We start from the raw sequence: 25,613 nt of genomic DNA, 5'->3' as shown, positions 1-25,613 counted from the left end.
AAAAAGAAATAGAAAAAATCACCAAATACAAAGATCTACAAATTGAAATTGAAAGGCTGTGGCAGAAAAAGACCAAAATAATCCCAGTGGTAATTGGCGCCCTGCGTGCAGTTCCAAAAGACCTTGAAGAGCACCTCAACACCATAATGGCCACAGAAATCACCATCAGCCAGTTACAAAAAGCAACTTTACTGGGAACAGCCTATATTCTGCGACGATATCTATAACAATAACAGCAACAGCACTGATGATAAAATTCAGCCATCCCAGGTCCTTGGGAAGGACTCGATATCTGGATAAAACATACCAGTCAATAACACCTGTCTGACTGTGTAAACAAGAAATAAAAATAATAATAATTCAACTAAAGTTCTCAAAGCAGTCCACATAGCAAAAAAACAAACAAACAGAAGATGGTTCATTCTCCCCAAAAGGCTCACAATCTAAAAAGAAACTCAAGGGAGACTCCTGAGAGATGCTGTGCTGAGTTGGATAGGTACAGTTGCTCTTCCCCTGCTAAAGGCAGGTGGCTCTTTGCCCACTTAGCAGCAGTAACACATCACATATATATGGTTACTTAAAGGCCTGCTATTTTTTTATTTTTATTTTACTAGCCCTGTACCTTTGTCTTTATAAGCATCCCAATTCATAAAAATAAGTGAAGTTGGCGAAAGTCATTTCCACAGCTAACATGTCAGGTTAAATTCCCATGCCCAAATCTCTATATATTAGGCTGCTGTTGCAAGAGAAGCGCCAGCAAACAAAAGAAGAAGATAGCAATCCTAACTACAAATAGAGGCCTACAGTAGTTAATGTTGGTGGTGACTAAGTGCATAAACTAGACAGAACTGGGCACAACTTGTACGTTTTTCTCCATAGGGCAACATAGCAGCTAAGTTTAATTGGGAGAATGGCATGGTGGAGTTAATCTGCTCCTTCCCCTGATCCAGTTTGTATCCCCATTCCTCTACTCATGGCCACTATGTTGTTGTTTTTTTACAAAAAAACCTAGAAGATGTCATTTTAAAAAACCATCAGGTTCAAGTTGCCCAAAGGCTAAAATCCTAAAACACTGACTGACATCCTGACTAATGAAGCTAACTAATGAAGCTTCAACTAACCCAGCTCCACTGCTAGCTCAGTGGTGGTGGGAAATTTTGATCAATTCAAATATATGAAACAAATATGACAGTGACACTCTCATTAGATCCAGTGTGGTGTAGTGGTTAGAGTGCTGGACTAGGACTGGTGTGAACCAAGTTCAAATCCCCATTCAGCCCTGATACTAGCTAGTTGACTCTGGGCCAGTTACTTTTCTCTCAGCCTAACCTACTTCACAGGGTTGTTGTGAGGAGAAACTTAAGTATGTAGTACACCGCTCTGGGCTCCTTGGAAGAAGAGCGGGATATAAAATGTAAATAAATAAATAAAGGTGAGAAATGAAAGAAACCTGTATAAAATGATTATTTCATTTAGTGACCATTTATAAACTGTTATAAATCAAAGACTTGTTCTAGAGAGAAAGGAGACCCCAGTGCCACTAGAGAAAAGAGGTTCCTCTCTGTCAGGGGCGTAGGTACTATGGAGCAATGGGGGACAATCATCACCTGGCTGCCAGGATCTGGGGGGGTCCCAAGGCACCCCCTCACCCTCAGCCAGGGTGCCCCAGCCAGTGAACACAGCGCTCTTCAGCTGGGAGACCCTCTTCTTCCCAGACAGTGTTTCAATGAAACACTGGACCGGGTCTCACGATCCGTGAGACCCAGTTTTGGGAAGTGAGTGGGAAGAGCGGGCTAAGCTGGCTCTCCCCGCTCATGAGCGGGGAGGGAGCCCTGTGCGGCCAATCGGCCGCCCACATGATGGCTGGCTCTGAGACGGAGCCGGCAGGGGGTGGGGGGAGTGGGGGCTACACAGCCCCCGGAAGCCCCAGTATGCCCTGCGCGAGCACACAGGGCATACTGGGGAGACCCCCAAGCCGGGAGGCTGCTTTTAAGCCTCCTGGCCAAGGGTCTACTCATGAGTAGCTGTGGCGTGGCGTGGAGGCGTGCCGCTGCTACTCACGAGCAGATAGCCTGGGTTTGCAGAGCACTCGCTCCGCAAACCCGGGCTAAGGGGCAGGCTACAGGAGCGGGTTAGCCGCTCCAGAACCACCGGGCTCAGCTATGAGCCCGGTGGTTCTTATGATCACAAAAATCGGGCTAGGATTTTCCTAGCCTGATTTTTGTGATCGTAAGAATAGCCCCACTGACTAGGGAGGGGAAGGGGGGTCCAAATGGATGCTTTCTTGGGCATTGGCCCAGCCTCCAGAGTCTGATGTCAGCCACAAGGAGGCAGGCCCAATACTGAAGTTGGGGCCTGGTAGAGTTTCCCTTCCTAGTCATCTGGGAAGCCACACTTCCCAGTGTGGAATCACTGACTGAGAGCTCCAGGAAAGGCTGAGGTTTTTGTGATTCCATGAAATGCTGATTGGGGAAGGGAAGACGATTGATTTTGTCCTCTGGCTGAAGTTAAGCTCCCTACACCCCTGCTTTCTGTCCATATACTTCACAACTAAACCCAAAAGCCCTGCCATTGCTGCTAACTCTAGAGATTGTCCCAAAATTAGAGGAAGGGATTTACTCAACAATATACAGAAAGCCAGCCTAGTTAGTCCGCAGCACTGGTGCCAGACATAGGGTAAGACTATGGGGCTTTTAAACACTGACAACACGTTGCTTCAATGCCTGGAGAGAAGAACCAGAAAAATGGGTACCATTCGTTAAAGCAATCTTCTTGCTCAAATTCCTGGACATTTTCTGTTCAGGATGACACTTTCCCCATATCCTGGACAGGACATTTAATTCCTAGACTCTCCAGACCAGTCCTGGGCAGGTGGCAACCCTGAACAGAGGGCTTTTAGAGGAAACGCAAGTCCCCAACTTACAAGTGGGTTGTGTTCCAAAAGTGTATTTGTAAGTCAGCTGTTCCCAGGAGCTATGACTCGTTTGTATGTGCAAGTTGGCACTTGTAAGCTGGGGACTTCCTTAATGTAATACGTTCTGGACCTTTGCATGGGTGGCTGTTTGTAAGTCAGATGTCTGTAACTTAGGGAATGCCTAGAAGTGAAATGTTTAGAGGCAATTTGAAAGTGAAATGTTTAGAGGCAAATTGCTTGCCTAAGGCAATTTGCCTCCCAACAGAACCCTGGAGGACAGGATAAAAAGTGAGTGTCATCCAATCAGGTCTTGGAATCGTTTTAAAACAGGACTTCTCAAACTTGGGTTCCCAGATGTTGTTGGACTACAACTCCCATCAGCCATTGTGGCTGGGGGTGATGCGAGTTGTACTCCAACATCTGGGGACCCAAGTTTGAAAACCCCGGCTTTTAAAGTATCTACAGATAAAATGAACGAAACGCGACCATATCTTGTTCAAATTTGAGAGATTATAGCAATTTCTGATAGCATGGGCAGAGTAAGGGCAGTGACTACATTAGAAAGTTTGAACATGTTCTCAAGTCAAGTTCTTTCCCATCTTTAGATTTCCCCCCCAAATGAATAACATTATACATTCTCTCCACACACGTCCCAGCTGAATGTGTGTGTCTACAGACACTCTCCTTCTTCTCTATTCTCTATTCTATCTATACTCACTGTAGAAGTAAAACCGGGCACGGCTTCAGTTGCTGCGAGTGGGCATGCTCGGTTCCTCACGAGCATGCTCCGTAGCACTTGGCTGGAAAAACGATCTGCCCGGGGTTTTGTTTTTTGTTTTTTTGGCAACGCGCGCGCGTTCTGGGGATCCTTGGCCTCGGCGCGCGCTCCCGGGAGCAGTGTTAGACGTGGCAGTTCGTCGAGCTGTCCTGGGCGGAGAGAGGAGCCGGCTGTCTCGCGCCTCTCCGACAAGCGCTCGGTGTTGCTGCTGCGGCGAGACCGGCTTGGCACGGCGCGAGCCAGGCAGGACGAGGGGACAAACGGGGCCGCTGGGAAGAGACTGGCCAGGTAATAGGGGGTGGAAGGAAGCGAGGTGAGCATAGTGTGTGTGTGTGGGGGGGGGATGTGTGCATCTTGGACCTCCTTGGGATTAGGCGCCTGCATCCTCTCGGCAGGAACTTCAGGAAGGGGAGCACAGCTGGAAGCATCGCGTCAGCAACATATTGGGGTGTACTGAATGGGTGGGGGAAGAGGAGGAAATGTATCACCGCGTGAGAAGGAGAAGGCACTGCTGCAGAGAGTTCGTGTCAACCGCCCCCCCCCCCCCCACACACTACAAGTTGAGTCCAGCAAGGGGTGTGCTCCATATGCAATATCTCATCAACTCGGAGCATTCTGCCGAATCTTGCTGGGGTCTGGTGAAACTTGTTTTCATTTCAAGAGCATTCAGGTGTTCTTGGCCATCCAGAACATTGCGATACTGACTTTTAACATGAAAATCAGGAGTCCTTTTAAGAGTGTTTCTCCTCCTCTAGAAAGTGTGTGTTATCCATTGCTACAGAGCCAATCGACATCAATCTCCTGCATGTACTGGGAAGCTTGATGAAACTTTACATATCATGAGAGTTGATTGTACTGAGATTATAGATCTCTATAGATTATAGGTAGAATTAATATGAGCCATTCATATGCCATTTTAAGTGCATGTGGAATGCCCCCCACCCCCACCCCCGGGCTGAAATTTGATGTAGGCAAAGTGGTCCTTGAAGCACTATGTCATAAGCATAACTCACACTTAACTGTGCTGGTGCAAGTACCCTTAAAGAGGGTTGTACTGTTATTAAGGCTAATACTTGTGATGGTGGGTGTCAACACATCTATGTAATATCTCACCTGTTGGATTATAGGAAAGTGCTATCCTTTTCAGTAGTGGCCACCCATTCTATTTGGTCCTTCCTTGTTCATAGCTATGGCATCAGCTGTAGGATTTACATTTCTTTTCTTGTTACTTTAACTAGCCACATTGCTGTTCAGCATTCTGGCCCATACAGCATAAATCTATGCAGAGGTGCACCTAGGTAATCTTGGACTCTAAACCTAAAGGCCTTTGGAGGTATCCCGCCCCCTCTGCAAGTTAAGCATCATTTTTTTTAACACTTAGGTTCTTGAGGGCACAAACCACACCACCTAGGACAGATTAAACATGATTTGGGGGCCCCAGGGGGTGTGGAGGCCCTGGTCTTTGGCCCCAAAGTCCAGAGGAAAGAGCACCTCTGAATCTGTGTGTGATTTGACCAGTAACCAAAGCTCTCTCTAGCGTTATGTGGGAATGTCAAAATTACAACCTTGTCACAGCTGTTGAGACTATGACTTGAGCTTGTGTGCTGTGACTCCATTCCTGGTTCACATTAGCAATAGCACTTACATTTATATACTGCTCTATAGCTGGAAGCTCTCTAAGCGGTTTTCAATGATTTTAGCATATTGCCCCCCAACATTCTGGGTACTCATTTTACCGACCTCGGAAGGATGGAAGGCTGAGTCAACCTTGAGCCCTTGGTCAGGATCGTACTTGTAACCTTCTGGTTACAGGGCAGCAGTTTTACCACTGCGCCACTCTCCCAAACATTAACCATAGTTTGCTCGCTGTGATGTCCAAATTGGGCAAATGGTGGTTACCACAAGCTTGCTACCGAACTAGAATGAGGTTGATTGAGGTTTCAGACACTGGCCACATTTGCATGTAATGCAGAACCAAGGGTCCAATGGAGCTGCAGTTCTGCTCCCCCACTTCTGCTAACCTGTCCACATTTGGACATAACTACCAGGACCTGAACTGCAGTCAGGGAGACTGCAGAGTGAAGTGGGAACTAGCTGCCAGGCTTCCTACTTCACATGAAGGACAGCCACAACAGCCAATCGGAATGGAGAGAGGGAGGAGTTTCCTTTCCTCAACTCCAGCTGCCCCCAGTTCAATGTTTGGATGTAACAAACCCAAACTCAAACCTTAGGTAGGAACAGCAAAATAGGTCACTTTCTGAACAGGACAGAGATTCCATGCATTCATATGTACAAGGAATCCAACCTCTGCCCTGTTGAACTCTGGTTTCCCATTACGTGTTACTGTGGAATCTATCTAATAGCAAACCATGGTTTGCAGTAATCATAGTTTATCTGATTTGGACTTCACAGCAAACTTGGAGGTTTTTCAGAAAAGGGACTTTCCTGGGAGAAGAAGTTGTGTAAATTAGGACGAATATATAAAATGCCTATAAGCACGTATAAATGTAAATAAGCATAAATCACAGTAAATCGGGGCTGTTTACATTGCTGTCTTTGCCTTCCGCACCATCACCACCTCCTCCTCCTGCCTCCGCTGCCTGCCTCGCACCGGCTCCTGCCAGCAAGCAGGCAGATTGGTTGCTTTCTCTTGAGAAAGCGACCTGTCCACCCTCTTGCCAGCAAGAGCCAACTGAGAATGGGGGTGACAGGTGATCTGTCTGGGAATGGTGACAGATGCATGTGCGGCCCTCACCATTCCCACTGAGCTCTTGCCTGCAAGAGGGTGGACGGGAACTGATCTGCCTACTTGCTAGCAGGAGCTGGCAACAGAGCAGGAGGAGGCGAGGAAGGCAAAGGCAGTGAGGAGGTGACAAGGCAGGGGGCAGCACAGAGGGGTGGGGTCTCTCCAAAATGCTGGAGTATCGCACACAACCATTTCTAACACTCTCCCAAAGTGCAAGTTTTTAAGGGTGCACATACTGCACATTAAGCGCAAATCGTCAAGAAAAAAGCTGAATAAGGCTGTATAAGGCTGTATAAATGACACTTCGCTGCTACTGTACTGAAGTCACTGTAAATCCCTCCCATGTATGACCTCCCTCTTACCCTAGGGGTAACAAAGCAGGAGTAAATTGCCATTTGGAAATCTTCCTGGAAATGAAGAAGGAAATTGGAGTGTATTAAGTGGTGCAGTGGGGAAATTCTTGACTAACAAGCAGAAGGTTGGCAGTTCGAATCCCCACTGGTATGTTTCCCAGACTATGACAAACACCTATATTGGGCAGCAGCGATATAGGAAGATGCTGAAAGGCATTATCTCATACTGCGCCGGAGGAGGCAATGGTAAACCCCTCCTGTATTCTACCAAAGAAAACCACAGGGCTCTGTGGGCGCCAGGAGTTGAAATTGACTTGACAGCACACTTTACCTTTAGGGAAGGAGGGAGTGTGCAAGCCTGAAGCAGGGCCTCAGTGAGAGCCAGTGTAGTGTAGTGGTTAGAGTGTTGGACTAGGACTGGGGAGGTCCAAGTTCAAATCCTCATTCAGCCATGAAACTCATTGGGTGACTCTGGGCCAGTCACATCTCTCTCATCCTAATCTTCCTCACAGGGTTGTTGTGAGGATAAACATAACCATGTACGCTGCTCTTTGAAGGGAGTGTGATACAACTGTAACACTGCATTCACACGTAATGGGAAATCGGAGTTAAACCGGGCAGAGGTTGCATTTCCTGTACATACAAATGCATGCAATATCGGCTCCATTGAAAAAGTGACCCAAGGTTTCCTTGTCCAAACTCCAGTTTGAACCCTCAATCTGTAGTGAGTTTTGCTGCTCCTACCTGAAATTTGCAGGTGGCTGCAGTATGTCTGAATTCTGAGTTGCAGGCTGTGGTCACTGTAACCGGGGTTGAGGGAGGAAGATCCTCCCTCTCTCTGGCTGTGACTGGCTGCCGGGGCTGTCCTTCATGCCAAATGGAAGCCTGCGCATCCAATTCCCCCTCCTCTTTGCAGTCTCACAGTTTGCTGTTCAGATCCTGCCTGTTACATCTGAAGACGGACAGGTAAGCGGGGGCGGGGGAGCGGGGATGGGGGGCGGGGGTGGAGGTCCAATGGGCCTGCAGTTCCACATTAAGTGTGCATGCGGCTGTAAATCAACACAAACTGTGGTTTGGACTTAACATCTGAACCTGGCCTTAGAGAATAGATCTTGGTATGAATAGAATGGACTGCAGTCCATTCTGGATTTCTGGTTGGGTCAAGTCATATGTGCATGCTGGCAGGACTACTTGATGTTAGCAGTGGCCTGAATGTATTGAAATGGTGTGTGATTTTGTTATTTGGACTGAGGAAGAATTGATGAAGAAAAAGCATTCAATCAAAGTTTTGCACGACATGTGAAATCTGAATTATGAACACTCCTGGGAATAGGACATCCCTAGCTTAACTTGTCAGCCTAAAATATTATTTTAGTGCTGCTTTATGTGCCTTGTTTGAATACAGGTAATGCCGTAACTGTTCTGGTGTCTGACATGCTTTGTCAAATAAGATTTAACTTGTACTGCATATGTATTTATGGAGAGGGAGAATAGGGAGGATCTACTTCAAATTACATTATAAATGCCATAGGTTTATCAGATTACCAGTGGCATTTATGATGTAATTGGAAGTAGATCCAGCCTGCATTGTTTTGTTTGCATTTTTGAGAGTTCCTTGGTCATACAGTCTTCTTGGTTTGTCTGGGAAGTCTGACGTGGCACACTTTCTTTTTCCCTCCCACTGAGCAGTGAGGAAGTTGTTTCCCTTGGATACTGTCACAGCTAAGAACGTTGCCAACTCCTGCAACTGCCTCAAACATCATTCTTTATAATGACAGGAAAACCTGCAGTGTAGGTGCTGTTTACTGAAGCGACCAAAGCTCATACTGCCACGTTTCATTCTGCATGGAAGGGGGAAGAAACTCAGCTTCTTTCTGGGAGCAACCTGATGCTTGCATGTCATATTTCCTATTTCATTGACTAGCATGATCTTGTTGAACAGAAAACCCCAAAGAGCTTTTCATTTTAGCTGATGACACTTGAGAGACCCTAGCCACCCTCTTTTGAAGGAATGTTCTATTTTGTTTAACTTACAAGAACATTCAATTATTATTTTAAAGGAAGAATGAAAGCAAATATTCCCACTGGAAGTATAAGGAATTGACAGTGAAGCTCAAACTTTGTATATTGACATTCTCAATCCCTAGTGACCTTTTATTATACCATTCTCACTGTATCTCAAATTCTAATATTAAACAAAGAGTTTTCAATTAATCTGGAAAAGGCTGACTGATACGTTTCCTTTCCTAAATCTGACACTGTGTGTGTCAGCATAAGCATATATAATGCCATTCCATTTTTCAAAGTAGGGCAGAGAACAAAACATTATGGATTTCGTTCACTGCTGCTTCTTGTACAGTCCTGCTGCAGCATTTGGTAGTTGGGATATTTCTTCATGCATGGTATGTGTGTGTGTGTGTGTGTGTGTGTGTTTTAGAAATGGGATGTATTCTTTCAGAACCTCCAATCCCTGCAAGCTGCATTTACCCTTAATTGACTCATGTGGATCCTACATGGCAGTCAGGAGTGACAGCAAGATCAGGGTGAGCCTTGTTGCAGTGACTTTTTCTTGGGGTCAAACTATGTGTTATGTACTTGCCCCTGCTGTGCTTAGTTTTTCTGTGCTATATTGCAGCACACTGAGGAGGCATCCAGACTGGGACTGCAGTGGGGGGTGAGGGCTTCAACCTTTTGATCCATTGTATCAGTCCACTTCCCTGTGGCTGCTATTTGACCTGGGAGGAAAGCTCCCATTGCTGCTAATAGAAACACTTGTCTGAGGTCAATAGTAGCTGTAATGCAGGGGACTGATCAGGCTAGGAACCACAGTGGAAGTAAAGCCCCCTCCCCATCACAATATCACTATGGATCATCCTGCTATTTATTCTGTTGTTCTGTTCTCTGCTATTTATTGAGGTCATTCAATCAATCAAAAACTGTGTTCTACCATGGTTTGGGAGCTGTGTGTGCTCCCAATTTTTGGTTGTGTGGATGCAAGGTAGGAGGAAAACCTGGGTAGCTTTTCCTCCTACCCTGCTTGCGCACAATCACTTCTACCCAGGTTTTCCTCCTACCTTGCTTCCACACAGCTGAAAACTGGGAGCACACACAGCTCCCAAACCACGGTAGAACAGTTTTTGATGGTGTGAATGACCTCATTCTGTTCTATTATTCTGTTGTTTAGTACAGAAGAACTACATATGTCGGGGCTAAGAGTGCTATTAATGCAACATGTAGTTTGACTCACTAAATAAACTGTACAAAATACTGGGGAAGTAAATCAAGACTGTTGTTACAGGGAATGAAAGTGACCATTGCAACTTCAGTAGCGTCTTTCTATCATGCCTCATCATACTTACCTATATGCTCCTTTGGGCACTAATTTAGTTAAGTGTTTTAACACCACTTTCCTCAATGTTGAAAGTAGTTTACAAAACCATAAAGGAAATACATTAAAATGAATCCTACACAGTATTGGTATTGAAAATGAAACCAAGATTGCCTTCCTTATAATAATACTCAGTGTTTGCAAAAATTAATCCATGTCAATTAATTCATTTCTCTCTTGTTAGGCCCTTCCTTCCCAGTCACTGTTTAACTGGAGCCCACTTCATGCATTAATCTTCCACGTTCATTGAATGTGGGAAGAAAGAAACAGGAGCATGCTGCCCAACCACCATGCCCCCATACCAACACACCTCTTAGCCTCAGTCCTGGACAATCCTGCGGTCACCTTTTGTGTAAAGAGAGGGTTGGAGAGGCCACATCACATGGAGAAACCTTCCCTGCAGTCAGTGCTGCCTCTGCAGACAAGTATCAAACATGCAGAGGCCCAGGAGCATGGCCAGCAAGCATGTCAGCATGTGTGGGCATGCTGGCTTGTGTGTTTTTGGTCGACCCCTTCATGCGACAGTCATAAATACCTTAGGCCCACAGTATTTAAGAGAGTGTCTTCTTCTGCACGATCCCCATTGTCCACTGCATTCAACAGGGGAGGCCCGTCTGTGGCTACCTTCAAGTAGTTTGGTGGCCACTCAGGGGTGGGCCTTCTCAGCTGTCGCTCTGAGACTTTGGAATGCGCTTGCTGTTGACATAAGACTCTCCCCATCTCTAGAGATTTTTAAATTATCTTTGAAGACTCATCTTTTTAACCAGGCCTTTTAACTTTTGTAATTTTAAATATTGTAAATAAATTTTGTTTTAAGCAGTTTTTTGGATTTTTAATTGATTTTAATGTTTTATTTATTTGTATTGTTTTATAGTTGTGAACCGCCCGAAGACTTTGGTTTGGGGCGGTATATAAATGTATTAAATAAATAAATAACATAATACCTGAATAGGGTTTGAGAAGTCATCTGTAACATCCTTCCAAGGGAAAAGGAAAATTTGTATGTTGGAATGGTTTTGCATCATTACCTGTAGGTGTGCTGGATTCTTCCTGTATTATGTCCAACACTGGAACAATAGGCCTGGAGCAGGCATTAGGTAGCTGGGAAGCTGATGGGAATTGCCAGACTTATCTGAAGTAGCTCTCTGGACAGTTGGACTCGCTACTCTCTTCCTTCTGGCTGGGTCAGTGAGGCCACGGTCATGCTATTTTAAATATTTCTGTCTCTTTGAGTGCTCTCTTCTGAGTTACTTGTACTTTTTCTTCAATTCCTCTCCAGTTTCTTCTCCCTCAAAGCATCCTCTCTTGTTCCCCTTCTGTCCTGCCATAAAATTATCCAGGAATTCAGAGGGATTGATGTTAAATAACCCCAAAAAATCCACCCATGTTCTGTCAACGTAAATGTATGTACAAGCTGCCATTCTGTGAATTTTTCCACTCCCCACACTGCTATTTTGTGCCGGTCACTCTTGGAAGAATAAGAAAATGTAGGGGGCCCGCCTTGCAAAAAGGTAGCTCCCCGAAGCCCTAAGTCTGGCCACCCCTACAGTAGGCAATCCTGATAGAAAACTAATGAGGACAAAGACTGGTTATAAGGTAACAGTACTATACCTGCAGATAATATTATCCATCTTTCCTATCAGGAAAAAAGAGAGACCCTGCATTAGGTGTATGAGAATTTCTATTTCTAAACCCCTGCTAACTTGGCAAAGAGGCACCTTTTAATGTGGTGATTCTCTTTATTTAGCAGGGGGAGAGTAACTGGCCCTATCCACTCCCAGCACAGTACCTTCAGTGACTGTTGCTGGTGTCTATCTTGTGCTTCTTTTAGATTAAGAGCCCTTTGGGGACAGGGGTCCATCTTATTTATTTATTATTTCTCTGTGTAAACCGCCCTGAGCCATTTTTTGGAAGGCTGCTATAGAAATCGAATTAATAACAACAACAACAACTAGCTTAACCCAGGCAGAGCATCTGTGCACTAGTACTTGATTGCTCCCCTCAGCCCCTGCCACAGCCCCCCTCACCTCAGAGATCTCTCCACCCTCACCTGAGCTGCTGCTCCTCCTCCATCCGGTTGCTTCCATCCCCCTCACCCCTCTTGGTCGCTGCCGCATTGCTGGCACCTATTGGTCAAGCTGCAGCCTCCTATCCCCAGAGACCTCCCCACCCAAGCCCGAGCCTCGCTCCTGCTCCTCCCCACAGGAACAGCAGCAGCAGCAGTTGACCAGGCCCTTCTTCACTGCCACTACCACCATGGCCACTTGTTCCCCTCAGGCCGCTGACAGGCCCAGGCCCAGGCCCATCCCTTGCCTGCCTTCCTCCCTCCCTCCGCCAATGGTCCAAACAACAGCAGTGGTTGACTCAATAGCCTCAAACAGCAGCAGTGGTTGACTGGGCCCTTCCTTGCTGATGCAGCCATGGCTGCTTGTTCCCCTCAGGCCGCTGACAGACTCGAGCCCATCCTTCGCCCTTGCTTCTTTTCCTCTCCCCTTTCTCTCTCTCTCCTCCACTCGCTTTCCCCCTCAGTCTGTCTTCCCTCCCTCCCTCCCTCCCTTCCTCTCGCTCTCTCTGCCCTTTCCTGAGTTAATAGAGCTTGTTCATCTTGTTTTTGTTCATCTTGTTTCCTCATCTAATTCACACAATGGCAGCCTCCTTCTCCTGAAGGGGCTCTTTCCTCCCTTACGACCCCTCTGCAGGGGTCTGCAGACCCAGACCCCTGTCCACTATATATATATATATATATATATATATATATATATATATATATATATATATTCCTCTCCTCTGCAGTCAAGAACATCTTCTGACCAGTAACAGTTGCATTCAAACTGACCTTAACCATTACAGGCTCCTCCTCACTATCTGCATGTGGAATCCCCACTGCCCAATCACCATGGTGCTTCTGCTCTCACAGGCTCTTCCCCCCTATCTGCATATGGAATCCCCACTGCCCAATCTGTTACTTTTGCTCACAAACTCTTGTGAGAGCTGCCACACATGGGATTAGCCACGGGTATGCCTTAGAGAATGAAATATATAGAAGATGATGATGATATAATATATACTTCGTTCAGACCAAATAAATAACTTGTTGATCATTATGCCGACTAACTGATCAGCCAAATGACTTCTAATGCTGCTTTTGTGTCAATAAATTTATTCTGTTTCTTATACCCCCTGTGCCGTCATCCTTATGCATCAATAGAATCATGTTGATTTTATTAATTACCTTCTTATTCAAATTTTTATGTAGGGCTTTCCATCAGAAAGACAACATTGCTGAAATGAATCAGCAAGGATATGTTGCAGCACCTCCCTATTCGCAGTCACAGCCAGGAATGGGGCACTTTTCTCCAGGCTATGGACAACCTGCTTCTTCATCTCTGTATGGACACTATGGAGATGCTAACCCATCATCTGCAGCTCAATCAGGTAAAGTAAGATATTGGCGGAGGCTACATAAAGCTTGATTCTCCATTACGTTACTGCATGTAATATGAATACAATGAATATTTATATACTGCTTTTCAACAAAAGTTCCCAAAGCGGTTTACATAGATATTAATAACTAGGCTCACAATCTAAAAAAGAGATGTTACCCTATCAGTGCAAAATGTTGCTGTTCTGATATTATTTATTTTGCACTAGTATCCTAGATCAAGCTCCTGGCTGAACAACCAGGCATTCCAATTAGATGAAAATAGCTTTTTCAGAACCTATAATGCTAGATCTCAATATTATAAGAAGTGTGCATAGTTTGTGTTAGCATTTGGATTTTAGAGTAAAAGTGTAATTGTGTGTGTTAGGGATGTGCACAGAACCGTCAAGGGCCGGTTTGCCTGGGGGTAGGATGGCTTTAAGGGGGGGTGCACTTATCCCCCCCACAACTGCGTTTCCCCTGCCAGTGTGCAAGTATGTAAGAGCCCATCGGGGCGGCAGTATACCTCCCTGCCGCCCAGTGCCGCCCTTTACCGGATGCCACCAGAAGTAGCGATGGCGGCTGCACATGGCGAGGGGGGGAGTGCACCCACCCCTGCCCTTAAAGCTATCCCCCCCGCCGTCGAACTTTGAACTGACCCTGTTTTTGAACCTGTTCAGAGGCCCGTAAAAGGGCCTAAACAGGTTTGTGCACATCCCTAGTGTGTGTGTGTGTGTGTGTGTGTGTGTGTGTGTAAGATTTAAAACAAACAAAACAGTAATATAAACAATGTATTGTATACTAGCATTTGCAAAGAAAAATGGTTTCCTGAGAATTTCCTCCGTCTTTCTTTCTTTCTTTCTTTCTTTCTTTCTTTCTTTCTTTCTTTCTTTCTTTCTTTTTAAAACGCTTTTCGCCCTTCATGTTTATAAAGGAAAGTTGGTAAATGGTTGTTTTTGAATGCCAATACTTTCTTTCTTCCTTGTTCATTAAGCACTGATTCAAATGTTATAGCTCCCATGTAAAGACCACTAGGTAACTTAGAATTAACCTTTTTTCTTCTAACAGACAACTGTTAGACGACTGTGCTACAAAAGACTAGACAATGTTTGCAGACGATTAGGTTATATTGTTCCTATGTTATTGATCAGCGAAGAGCGCTTGTGGCAAAATCTGAGTTTGTTTATTTTAGCTGTTGCTAATGTGTCATTCTTCCACATAATTATTCTCCATTATTATCCGCCATGTTCTTGACTATGTTTTACTTGTTTAGGTATGTTGAAAACAAGTGTGCCTTTTGGGTCTGCTGCTCCTGTTGGATCTCCACCTCCTAATGCGCGCCAGTTTAACCAGTCCAATGTCCAGAATGGGCCCAGCACTACAGCACAACAGTCGCACAGGTGTTGATTTTTAAATATTATAAATATATTATTTATGTTTAAATTTTTCTTTTCTTTTGCTTATTTGAGTGCTGCAAGCCTACTGGTTATTTCAGATCTTTTAGTCTTTTTGTACTTTTCCATAATAACATTTGGATTTTAGAGTCACCAGTATGACGAATCAATAAAGTACGGTCTTTGGCCAAGGAATAATGGGATATTCCTTGATCTCCATTATCTTTTTTCCATTAAATATATAGGCTATGATGTACATTCTGTACCTTCTTATTCTTCTTTGGCAAAAACTAATGTTTATCAAAGTTTACCTGACAATTGAAAGCCAGATAGTGTGGTGTAGTGGCACTAGTACAGGCCTCGAAGAGCCACAGACTCTCACACTGCCGCTCCCCTCTCACGTGTGAGTAGAGAAGAGTGAAAAACATTTTTTCATGTTGTTTAATTCTAGTTTCTTAAAACAAACCACTATCAAACAAATGTGACACAGGAGTTTTGTCAGTTAGCAGTCCCTTGCTGCAGCTTTTTAAAGGTGGCAATTCTCTTTATTGAGCAGGGGGAGAGCAACTGGCCCTATCCATCCCCAGCACAGCATCCCCCCAGTGTCTGTTGCTTATGTCTAACTTTTGATTTATTTTGATTTATTTTGATTGATTTATTTTTGTTAAATTTCTATACCGCCTTTCATTAAAACAATCTCATTGCAGTTCACACAAAGGTTAAAACAAGACTACAAAAATTATACAATTAAAATATCAGCTGAAATATGAAAATACAGATCTGATTTAAAAATTAAAATTGTGATATAGCCATACAGGATACAAAGCAGCAGCAATAGGAACAATCATATAAAAGACTGGGTGAAAAAGCCAAGATTTCACGTGCTTTCTAACAACTGTGATGGAGACTGAGGAGCTTGCCAAGGTCATCTGGTGGAGCTCTGCTCCGGGTACCGACAATGAGGGAGGCTTGGCTGTTGTGTAAAATGCAGCTGCTAGGATTTTATTTGGAGCTGCCCACTGGGATCACATCATACCCATTTTGAAAGAGCTGCACTGGCTGCCAATTTGTTTTTGGTCCAAATCAAGGTGCTGGTTTTGACATTTAAAGCCCTTAATAGTTTGGGCCCTGAATCCCTAAGGGACCACCTGCTTCCAAACGGAAAGGGATGCAGCTGGCGCACTAGCTGAAGCTGTGCAAAGGCACCCCTGGCCACCGCCTTCCCCTGAGCTTCCAAAAGCAGAGCTGGGTCCAGCAATACCCCCAAGCTGCAAACTTGCTCCTTCAAGGGAGTGCAATCCCATCCAGAACTGGTAGAATCTCCTCAACCCGATTGGCTCTCCTACTAAATAGCAATAGCACTTAGCAATAGCACTTACATTTATATACCGCTCTATAGCCAGAGCTCTCTAAGCGGTTTACAATGATTTAGCATATTGCCCCCAACATTCTGGGTACTCATTTTACCGACCTCAGAAGGATGGAAGGCTGAGTCAACCTTGAGCCCCTGGTCAGGATTGAACTTGTAACCTTCTGGTTACAGGGCGGCAGTTTTACCACTGCGCCACCAGGGGCTCATAATTAAGAAGTCAACAATTTTTTTTTACACAAATCTGTGCCAGGGTTGCCTGGAAATAACAGAGAGAGAGAGAGAGAGAGAGAGTGTATGTGTATGTGTGTGTGCACGAGGTGGGGGCGGGGGAGAGGAGAAAAGGGGTGGGGGCTGCATCCTTTAGCCGAAATGCCCCCCTGGCATAGAAAAGACAGACACTTGCACACGGAATGGCGCATTCCAGCCGGATCGGGCGGTGGCCACCTGGGCGCTATTGGCTTGCTGCAGAACAGAGTGGTTCAGCACTCCCCGGACCGTACCAGTTTCAGGCTGCAGAGGGGGTGGTTGCATCTTGGGGTGCCTGCCACGCCCAACAGAACAGCCTGCAACACAGAAGGCTAGGCTAAAAGGGCTCTCCTTTTAACTTCGGCTTAATTTAAAAAAAAAAAAAAGCGAGTCAGAAGTGAACTTTAAGAGTTCATAGCAAACCAGATGGGGGGGGGGGGAGGCAGGACCATAAAATAAACACACAAATAAAGTATTAAGAGCTACCAGCATCGCCAGCTTTCGACAGGCCAATGCTTTTGTGGGAAGAGCAAGGACTTGACTAAATCCCCCCGCAAGCCGAAATGGTACGATCTGACAGGGTGCGGGAAATACCACTGGGAAATACCACTGGGTTCCAGGATCCGGGCAAGACCGTTGCGGCCACCCCCCCATTGTTTAAATGAGATCAGAAATGGAAACCAGCACAATACGTGTCAAGCAACCAACCCCCAAAAATAAAATTCAGAAGCAAAACCAACACTTCTTCCTAAACAACATTACCTCCGTCTTGTCTCAGTTAATTAGCCCACATCCAACCCATCACAGCCTCCAGCCCCCAATTCAGGGTACCCACTGCCTCCCTAGGTGCAGGTGACAAGGAGAGATAGAGCTGAGTGCATATTGCTGACACCTCAGTCCAAGTCCCCAGACAACCTGTCCCAGCTTTTTCATGTAGATGTTAAACAGCATGGGGGACAAAACTGAACCCTGCGGGACCCCACAGACCAATGGCCATGGAGCCAAGCACAGGGGTGGAGCTACCATTATGCAGACAAGTTCAAAGAACCCGGGCCACTGCACCTTGGGCTGTACCCCAGCTACACCCCTGCATCTGACGTCAGACACAAGGGTGTTATTTCGCTTGCGAACGGGGCCATGCGACACCATTTATGAGCAATATCCGACCAGCGCCATGTTCACAGTGCATTCATAGTGGCTCAGTTCCTGGCCATGCTATGAATGCAGCACTTGCCAAATTCTGCTCACAAATGGGGCTGCGAGGCCCTGTTTGCAAGCGGAACCAGTGCCACTTTTGCAATGTAGCCAGGTCTCCCTCCACCCCTGGTCAAGCTGTAGTCCCCTGGCACCACCTTCTGGACCCTCCCCTCAAGAAAGGACCGAAGCCACTCTAAAGCAGCACCTCCAATTCCTATACTCGAGAGGTGGTCCAGAAGGATACCATGGTTGATGGTATTGAATGCTGCTGAGAAGTCCAGCAGAACCAACAGGGACGCATTCCCGCTGTCTAGCTCCCAGCCTAGGTTGTCTGCTTTAGCAACCAAGGCAGTTTCAGTCCCATAAGCTGGACTGAAACGGGTCTAGATAATCTGCATCATGCAAGACCCTCTGCAGCTGGGATGCCACCACACGCTCTATCACCTTGTCCCAAAAGGGAAGGTTAGAGAGAGCAGTTATCCAGGTTGGAGGGGTTAAGGGAGGGATTTTTAAAATAATGGTCTTGCCATTGCCATAATGGCATCCTGCCCTCCCTTAATGAAGCATTAATGATCACCTCCAACCATCTGCCTGTACCCTCCCTGGCAGCTTTTATTAGCCATGAAGGGCAAGGGTCAAGAATGCATGATGTCACCCACACTTTGCTGAGGATCTTGTCCATATCTTCAGGCTGTATTAACTGAAAAGAATCCAACACAATAGGACCAGATGGTACCTGAGGCACGTCTGCTGGAGCTACTAAAAGTCTGGAGTCCAAATCAGCACGGATGCGAGCAACTTTATCTGCAAAGTGACATGCAAACTGATCACAATGGGCTGTAGATGATTCCTCCCCCATTACCTGGGGGGATGTATCAGGCAATGTCTTTGCTACATGAAACAGCTCCGCTGGTCTGCACTGAGAAGATAAAATGGAAGCGTAGAAAAAGCATTTTGCCGCTGCTGCCACAGAATAGTCCCTAAAATGGGCTCTAGCCTGTGTTTGATTGGAATAGTCACAACTCTTCCTCCAGTGTCGTTCCAGCCATCGCCAGAGTTGTGTTATCATCCTTAGCTCCGAGAAAAACCAAGGAGCAGAACAGGCTCCACCAAGCCTGAGAGGGCATTTAAGAGTAAACACGTCAACAGCCCGGGCTGTCTCCCTATTCCAGAGATTCATCAGGGCCTCTACAGAGTCACCAACTCTGGACACTGGAAATTCCCCGCGGGCTGTCTGGAAACCAAGCAGATCCATAAGCCTTTGGGGGCGGACCATTCTAATCGGTCCACCACCCCTGCAGAGGCCAGACAGAGCAGTCAAACTAAACCCCACTAGATGGTGGTCTGTCCATGACAAGGGAGTTTTCTCAAATTACTCCCCCTCCAGATCATTTATTCCCCAGTCGACAAAAACCAGATCATGAGTATGTCCTGCCATGTGGGTAGGGCCAGATACCAAACGTGATAGGCCTATGGTTGCCATGAAGGCCATGAAATCCTGAGTTGCTCCTACTAGGTGGGCCTCAGCATGGACATTGAAATCCCCCAAGACAATAAGCTTTGGAAAACCCAAAGCCACCTTTGAGACCACCCCCACCAGCTCATACAAAACTTATGTTTGTTTTGAAGATTGTGAGCCCTTTGGCGATAGGGAACCATTTTGTTTGTTTATTTATATCTATGTAAGCCACTTTGGGGACTACTGTTGAAAAGTGGTATATAAATATTTGTCATATTCATATTCACAACTGAGGATCTCTTCTCTCCATGCCCCCAGCCTTTTTATAATTTTGAAGCAGCTGGGGAGGCAGGGGGCTCAGATTATTGGAGCACAAGTGCTGGGAGAGGTGTGATTTCTGCTGAGGTGTGATTTCTGCTGCACTGTTTTACCAACTAAATCTTGCCCCCTACTCCAAAGCTGCTATTTTCCATGCTGGGGAGCAGGGGCAGACAGGCGGAAAATGTCCACATGCAGTTACCTGTATCCCCCCACCCCAGCAGGATTTTAGGGATGATCTAGATCAGGAAAATGGTGCAAGAGGAAAAGCTTAAATGCCCCTTTCCCCAGCAGAAAAGATTTAGCCATAATCCAAATATATGTGCATGTGTTCACACATTCATTCATTCATTCATTCATTCATTCATTCATTCATTCATTTATTTATTTATTTATTTTTGAATACCACCCCATACAAAAGTTCCTGGGCAGTTCACAATATAAAAAAACATTAACATAATTAAAACAATTTAAAATACAATAAAACTCTAAAAACCGAAGCTTTAAAACTATAAACGAAAAGCTGACTAAACAGGTATGTCTTCAGTTCCTTCTTTAAAACATTCAGAGAAGGGGAAACTCTGGTTTCATTAGGAAGCCTGTTCCCGAGTCCTGGGGCAACTCTAGAAAAGGTCCAGTTTCGAGCCGCCACCAGTCAAGCTTGTGGCAATGGCAACTGGACCTCCCCAGATGATAACCGGTGGTGGGGTTGATGAAGAAAAAGGCATCCTCTTAAATACCTCGGACCCAAGCCATTTAGGGCTTTATAGGTAATGACCAGCACTTTGTATTTCTCCCAGAAACATATTGGCAGCCAGTGTAATTATTTTTAAATCGGTGTAATATGATCCATAATATGGGTGTAAATGGGATGAGAGATGCCAAGGAGTGAACCTGGGACCTGCAGTGTAGCAGTGTAAATGCAGTGTAGCACTGGTTGGGTGATCATTCCATGCTTATTAACTACTGAGTCATCACTTGAGCAAGTCCCAGAAGCAGCCTGTGGTGCTCTTGGAGTAGTGTGGCCTGGAGCACCATTTTGCCGTAGCCCCTTCCCCCCCCCCAACCTAGCTCCACTTGTGACTCCTGTGAATCTCCTTAAACATTTCCACAAGGTGTATGTTCTATTTATTCTTCCTCTTAAAGGAAGTGCTAACTTGTATAAATATTCTATTTATAAAAGTTAGCACTTCCTTTTATAGGAAGAAAACACTTCTTATAGTTCTACTTCAAATAGTTCTTGTAGTTCTTTCAGTTTTGTGCTCTGGAATACCTATTAAAATGTCTGTATAAATCAGATTAATCAAGGAAAAGCCTCTGATTCTTTTATTCCTGGATCAAGCAATTATTTAGATTAGAGTTCAAGGCCTAATTTGAGCCATATGTTTTGTGCAGTTATAATGTGGAGTGTATTCCCTGGGTAGAGAATAACCTTTGACTTCCATGCCTGATTTAAAAGATCAAAGCAGAAGGTGTATAAGCCGTAATACGCAGTTTAGTCCTATGAGTGTTCCCTTTGTTTCCTTTATGCCATCACCAGAAGATGCCACACAAGAGTTATTAGTGCTATATTTTATAGAAATTACAGTTGATAAATACATGTCCTAGTGTATATCTTAATTTTGATTTTGAGAGAAGCTTGTTGAGTAAAGACCATAAACTGAGACCAAATGCTTTTTGTAAACAAGTTCATCAATATTCAGTCAACTTTTTCTGTCTTTACATTTGCTATCCTTTGCATGTGCATGCATATGCCCCACTGAACAAAATTTTTAAAAGTTCAAAGAGGAACAAAATGGAATTTGTTTCTGAGTACATAGGATGCTGCTATATGCCAGATTTAACTTTAAAAAAAAACAGCTTAACAGAATGTGTCATACTGTAGTATTTTGACTGATTCTCCTTTGCTGGTGTTGTCTTGTGGTTTATCTAGCTTAGTATGAGGTGAGCTTTGGTAGAACACATTTTCCAAAACAGATAGGGGGAAAGGCTATATATATGGTAATACAAATATGATTATTTATAGACTGCTTTTCAACAAAAGTCCCCAAAGTGGTTACAAAAATATAAATAATTAAATGGCTCCCTGTCCCCAAAGGGCTCACAGTCTAAAAAACAGATAGACACCAGCAACAGCCACTGGAGGGACAGTGTGCTGGAGGTGAATCAGGCCTGTTGCTCTCCCCCTGCTCAATAAAAATAATCACCACTTTTTAAAAGGTGCCTCTTTGTTCAGTTAGCAGAAGACAGCTAACTAGTTAGAGGAATAACAAGGGAAGACCCGCGATCATGCAGAAAAGTAAAAGGAAGTTAATCACAGAGTTGTTCAGTAATGTAATTTGTATATGTATGGTTGTGGTTAATAAATATCCAGGTGTCCTGCAATGCATTCCCAAGTTTCTAACCTTTTCTTGAAAATAATTGAAAATGCTCACTAATGCTGCATAAAAGACTGTCTCCAAGATGGGAATTGGGTTATAACTCAACAGTTCAAGACTGTCTTGAAGTGGACTTGGGGCTGCTATCCTGTGCATACTTACCTGAGAAGTCCCAGTGAACTCAGCTTCTTCTGAGCAAACATGCATAAGACTACGTCATCAGAGATTCAATACTGGTAGCTACTGCCAACTGTTGACCCTTATGCCACCTCGCTCTACACTGTTGGAACTGCTAATTAAAACCACCAGTCTGTTTTTTAAAAAAATGCTGTCATCTGGGAAGGTGGTTGCACTGATACAGAAAGGCTTCTATGGAAGTGGAAAGGGACATACAACTCCATGCTCATTATTCAGAAAGATCCTTCATACCAGCTTACCTTGAGATCTCTTTGCACTAGGCACACCCAATTAAGTCTGCAAAGCCCTTGTTGGTTTCATCTTAAATCTGTTACAATCTGCAGATGGAGGCATTTCCATCATGCCCAACAACACCCTCTCGCCCCATCCCCCTTTAACATCCAGTCTGAAGAAGAGTTCTGCTGAACTCTAAAGTTTGCCTGCTGCTTTGTGACATTTCAGTTGGTCCTAATAAAGGTGGTATTCTACTGTTGATCTTGTTAGTGTTCAAGAAAGTGATAAAACAGGCCAGCTTCTTAACAGGACCCTCATTTCAGAAGAGAGGACTTGCTGTTTGTAAAATGCATGTACACAAGTTCTTTTTGTTCTTCCTGGAGGCAATGTGTTGTAAGCTTGCTACCTACACATGCATGCATAACCTAATAAGCTTCCTGTCTGCTTTTACATACGTATGCAGTGTTCTGTACATAGAGCCTGAAGACTTGATATGTGTAGGCTTTTCTTAAGTGTTGCATGTGAAGTGTTTAATAGATTGTCATTTAATTGGATTCTGTAATTCTGCTTTGTCTCCTTAGGTTTACAGCTCCTCCACCTTCTTATCCCCCATACAGTCATCCATCCCAATCCTCTTATCCAAATTGCCCACCCTCTTCGTCTACAGCACAACTGGCTAATCAGCTCAGCAGCATGCAAATAAATAGTTATGGTAAGGATTGCATTGTTCTCTCTAAGAGCTGTTGAGCGATCACATGAAATTTTGTTTGTTTTTATTTTTAAAGGCTATTGGATTGGGTCTAAACTACTGCAAACAGACTTCCGTTCATGGAACAGGACTTTCTCTCTTCCCACTTCTCTCACCAACTCCTGCACCCTTTCGTTCCCAAAAGTGACTCCTGAGGATTGAGGGTCCTTTGGCATGGTTTGGTGGGGCCACAGCACGAAGTGGGGATGGATAAAAATTGGGGACCCTAGCTTGAGCAAGCAGAAGTTACTTCTGCTCATGCAAGAGCATCTTTGAATCCAGGACATTAAAAACTGAATATTTTGCTATTGGTCCCTTTTTTGCTTTTATCAAAACTTAACATAAAAAGGTCAGTCTACAAAACCACTTTTACATGGATAGATCAAATTGAGCCTGTTGTTAGAGTCTGTTCTACTCTTCAGAGAAGTAGGTTGAACTAGAACACAGTGGCTGACATCCAGAGCACCTTACTGTAGTGTGACAGGAAGACACACCAGGGCAAGGAAGAGCCTTTCTAGTCATTTGAGGTCATATAGGATTATTTTGTAATGTTGAGTAAAGATTTTTGAACATTATCTTGAAGTTAGGTTTATATTAACATAGGTAATCTTTCTCTGTAACAGCAGATGTCTAATTAAAAACTGTATGGCTTTCAGTTTATTCTTATATAGCATAATATTGTTGCCTTTGTACAGGTCCCAGTAATGCACCAAACTCACCTCCTTGTATGCCTTCTGGACCCCCTCCATCTTTGCAAGGTCCACCACCTCGACCACAGCAAATGGCCTTCTCTCCCGGTGCTCAGATTCCTCCACCACCAGCAAGCAATGTGAACAGTCACAGCTCTCCACCTTCACTCCCTCCAATGGCCAGGCAGGAAGGGATACCAGGCTCTAGTCCACTACATGCCAACTTGCCACAGCAACTCTCAGGCCAAGCCTCAGGCCCTGGTTTTCCTCCTCAGTATGGTGAGTGACGCTTTCTAGTATACATACAATTGCCAGGTGGCAACACCCGTTTGGAACCAGGGTGGGAGAAGCAGCTGGTAGTGGGATCTGGAGTGCAGAATGAAATGGGTAAAGAAAGAATTGAGCATCTCTTCCCCATCTACAGCTTCTCTACTCCAAATGCCCTTCCCAAAGCTCCTTTAAAAAAATAAAAAGCAGTGCTGTGATACACACATCTGTGAATTAAACACCCCCTCTTCGCCCACTCTTCCTTACTCCTGATTACAGCCTTCGGTGTCTTTTTCATGGAGGAAGGGAGAAGTTTAGGAGAAAATCATTGGGACTCTTTGTAATGTGTAACTTGGCCCCAAAACCTGTGAGGGCACTGTGATTCCTGGTCACAGTGACCTGTCAACTAGAACATAAGGACAGCCGTGCTGGATCAGCCCAAAGGCCTATCATGTCCAGCATCCTGTTTCTCACAGTAGCCCACCAGTTGCCTCTGGATACTATGGATACTATGCTTTCGATGCTATCAACCATAGTATCCTTCTGGAATGGTTCATTATCTCAAAACAGTAGTACACTTGCTGGTAACCTCCAGACTTGATTACTGCAATGTGCTCTATGTGGGGCTGCCTTTGTACGTAATCCGGAAACTACAATTAGTACAAAATGCGGCAGCCAGGTTGGTCTCTGGATCATCTCGAAGAGACCATATTACTCTTATATTGCAGGAGTTGCACTGGCTGCTGATAAGTTTCCTGGCAAAATACAAAGTGCTGGTTATAACCTATAAAGCCCTAAACAGCTTAGGCCCACGGTACTTAAGAGAGCATCTTCTTCTGCATGATCCCCATCGTCCACTATGTTCATCAGGGGCGGCTTGTCTGTGGCTACCTTCATGTCGTTTGGTGGCCACCCAGGGACGGGCCTTCTCTGTTGTTACCCTGAGACTTTGGAACGCACTTCCCATGGGAATAAGAGTCTCCCCATCTCTAGTGGCTTTTAAAAAGGGTCTAAAGACTTATCTTTTTACCCAAGCTTTTTAGCCTTTTTAGCCTTTTTAGCCTTTTTAGCCTTTTTAAACTTTTGATTGTTTATTATTTGTTTTAAATTGTTTTTAGTATTTGTTTGTCGTGAACCACCCTGAGACCTTGGGTTAGGGCAGTATAAAAATGTTCTGAATGAATAAATAATAAATAAATAAATAAATTGGGAAATCCAGCATGCTCTGTCTTCTGCTGTTGCTCCCCTGCAACTGGTATTTGGAGGCATACTGCCTCTGAGGCTGGAGGTCTATAGCTATCAAGACTATTGATAGACCTGTCCTCTACGAATTTGTGGCCCTTCTAAATCCATCCAAGCTGGGGACCATCACCACATCCCATGGCACTGAATTCCATAATTAATTATGTACTGTGTGAAAAAGTGCTTCTTGTCCTGAATTTCTTGGCAGTCAGTTTCATGGGATGAGCCCTGGTTCTAGTGTTGTGAGATAGGGGAAAATATTTCTCTCTATCCACTTCTCCACATCAAGCAT

General features: G+C 44.8%; 1 protein-coding gene across 2 annotated transcripts in view; it reads left to right on the top strand.

The window, feature by feature from the left end:
• Positions 1–3,709: 3,709 nt before the first annotated feature.
• SEC24D (SEC24 homolog D, COPII coat complex component) overlaps positions 3,710–25,613 on the top strand; it is an 83,411-nt gene continuing 61,507 nt past the window's right edge. Inside the window, exons 1-5 of one of the 2 annotated variants that reach the window (XM_053252950.1) lie at positions 3,710–3,980; positions 13,436–13,614; positions 14,874–15,000; positions 22,957–23,087; positions 23,819–24,091. In XM_053252950.1, the coding sequence (XP_053108925.1) occupies positions 13,467–13,614; positions 14,874–15,000; positions 22,957–23,087; positions 23,819–24,091 (679 nt within the window). In that variant the 5' untranslated portion in view covers positions 3,710–3,980; positions 13,436–13,466. Of the gene's footprint in view, positions 4,006–13,435; positions 13,615–14,873; positions 15,001–22,956; positions 23,088–23,818; positions 24,092–25,613 lie in introns of both variants that reach the window. The other variant, XM_053252951.1, reaches the window with a different exon arrangement.

This window comes from Hemicordylus capensis, chromosome 5 (genome assembly GCF_027244095.1).
Source record: "Hemicordylus capensis ecotype Gifberg chromosome 5, rHemCap1.1.pri, whole genome shotgun sequence".
Taxonomy (NCBI): domain Eukaryota; kingdom Metazoa; phylum Chordata; class Lepidosauria; order Squamata; family Cordylidae; genus Hemicordylus; species Hemicordylus capensis.
This window is presented reverse-complemented; position numbering and strand designations above follow the sequence as displayed.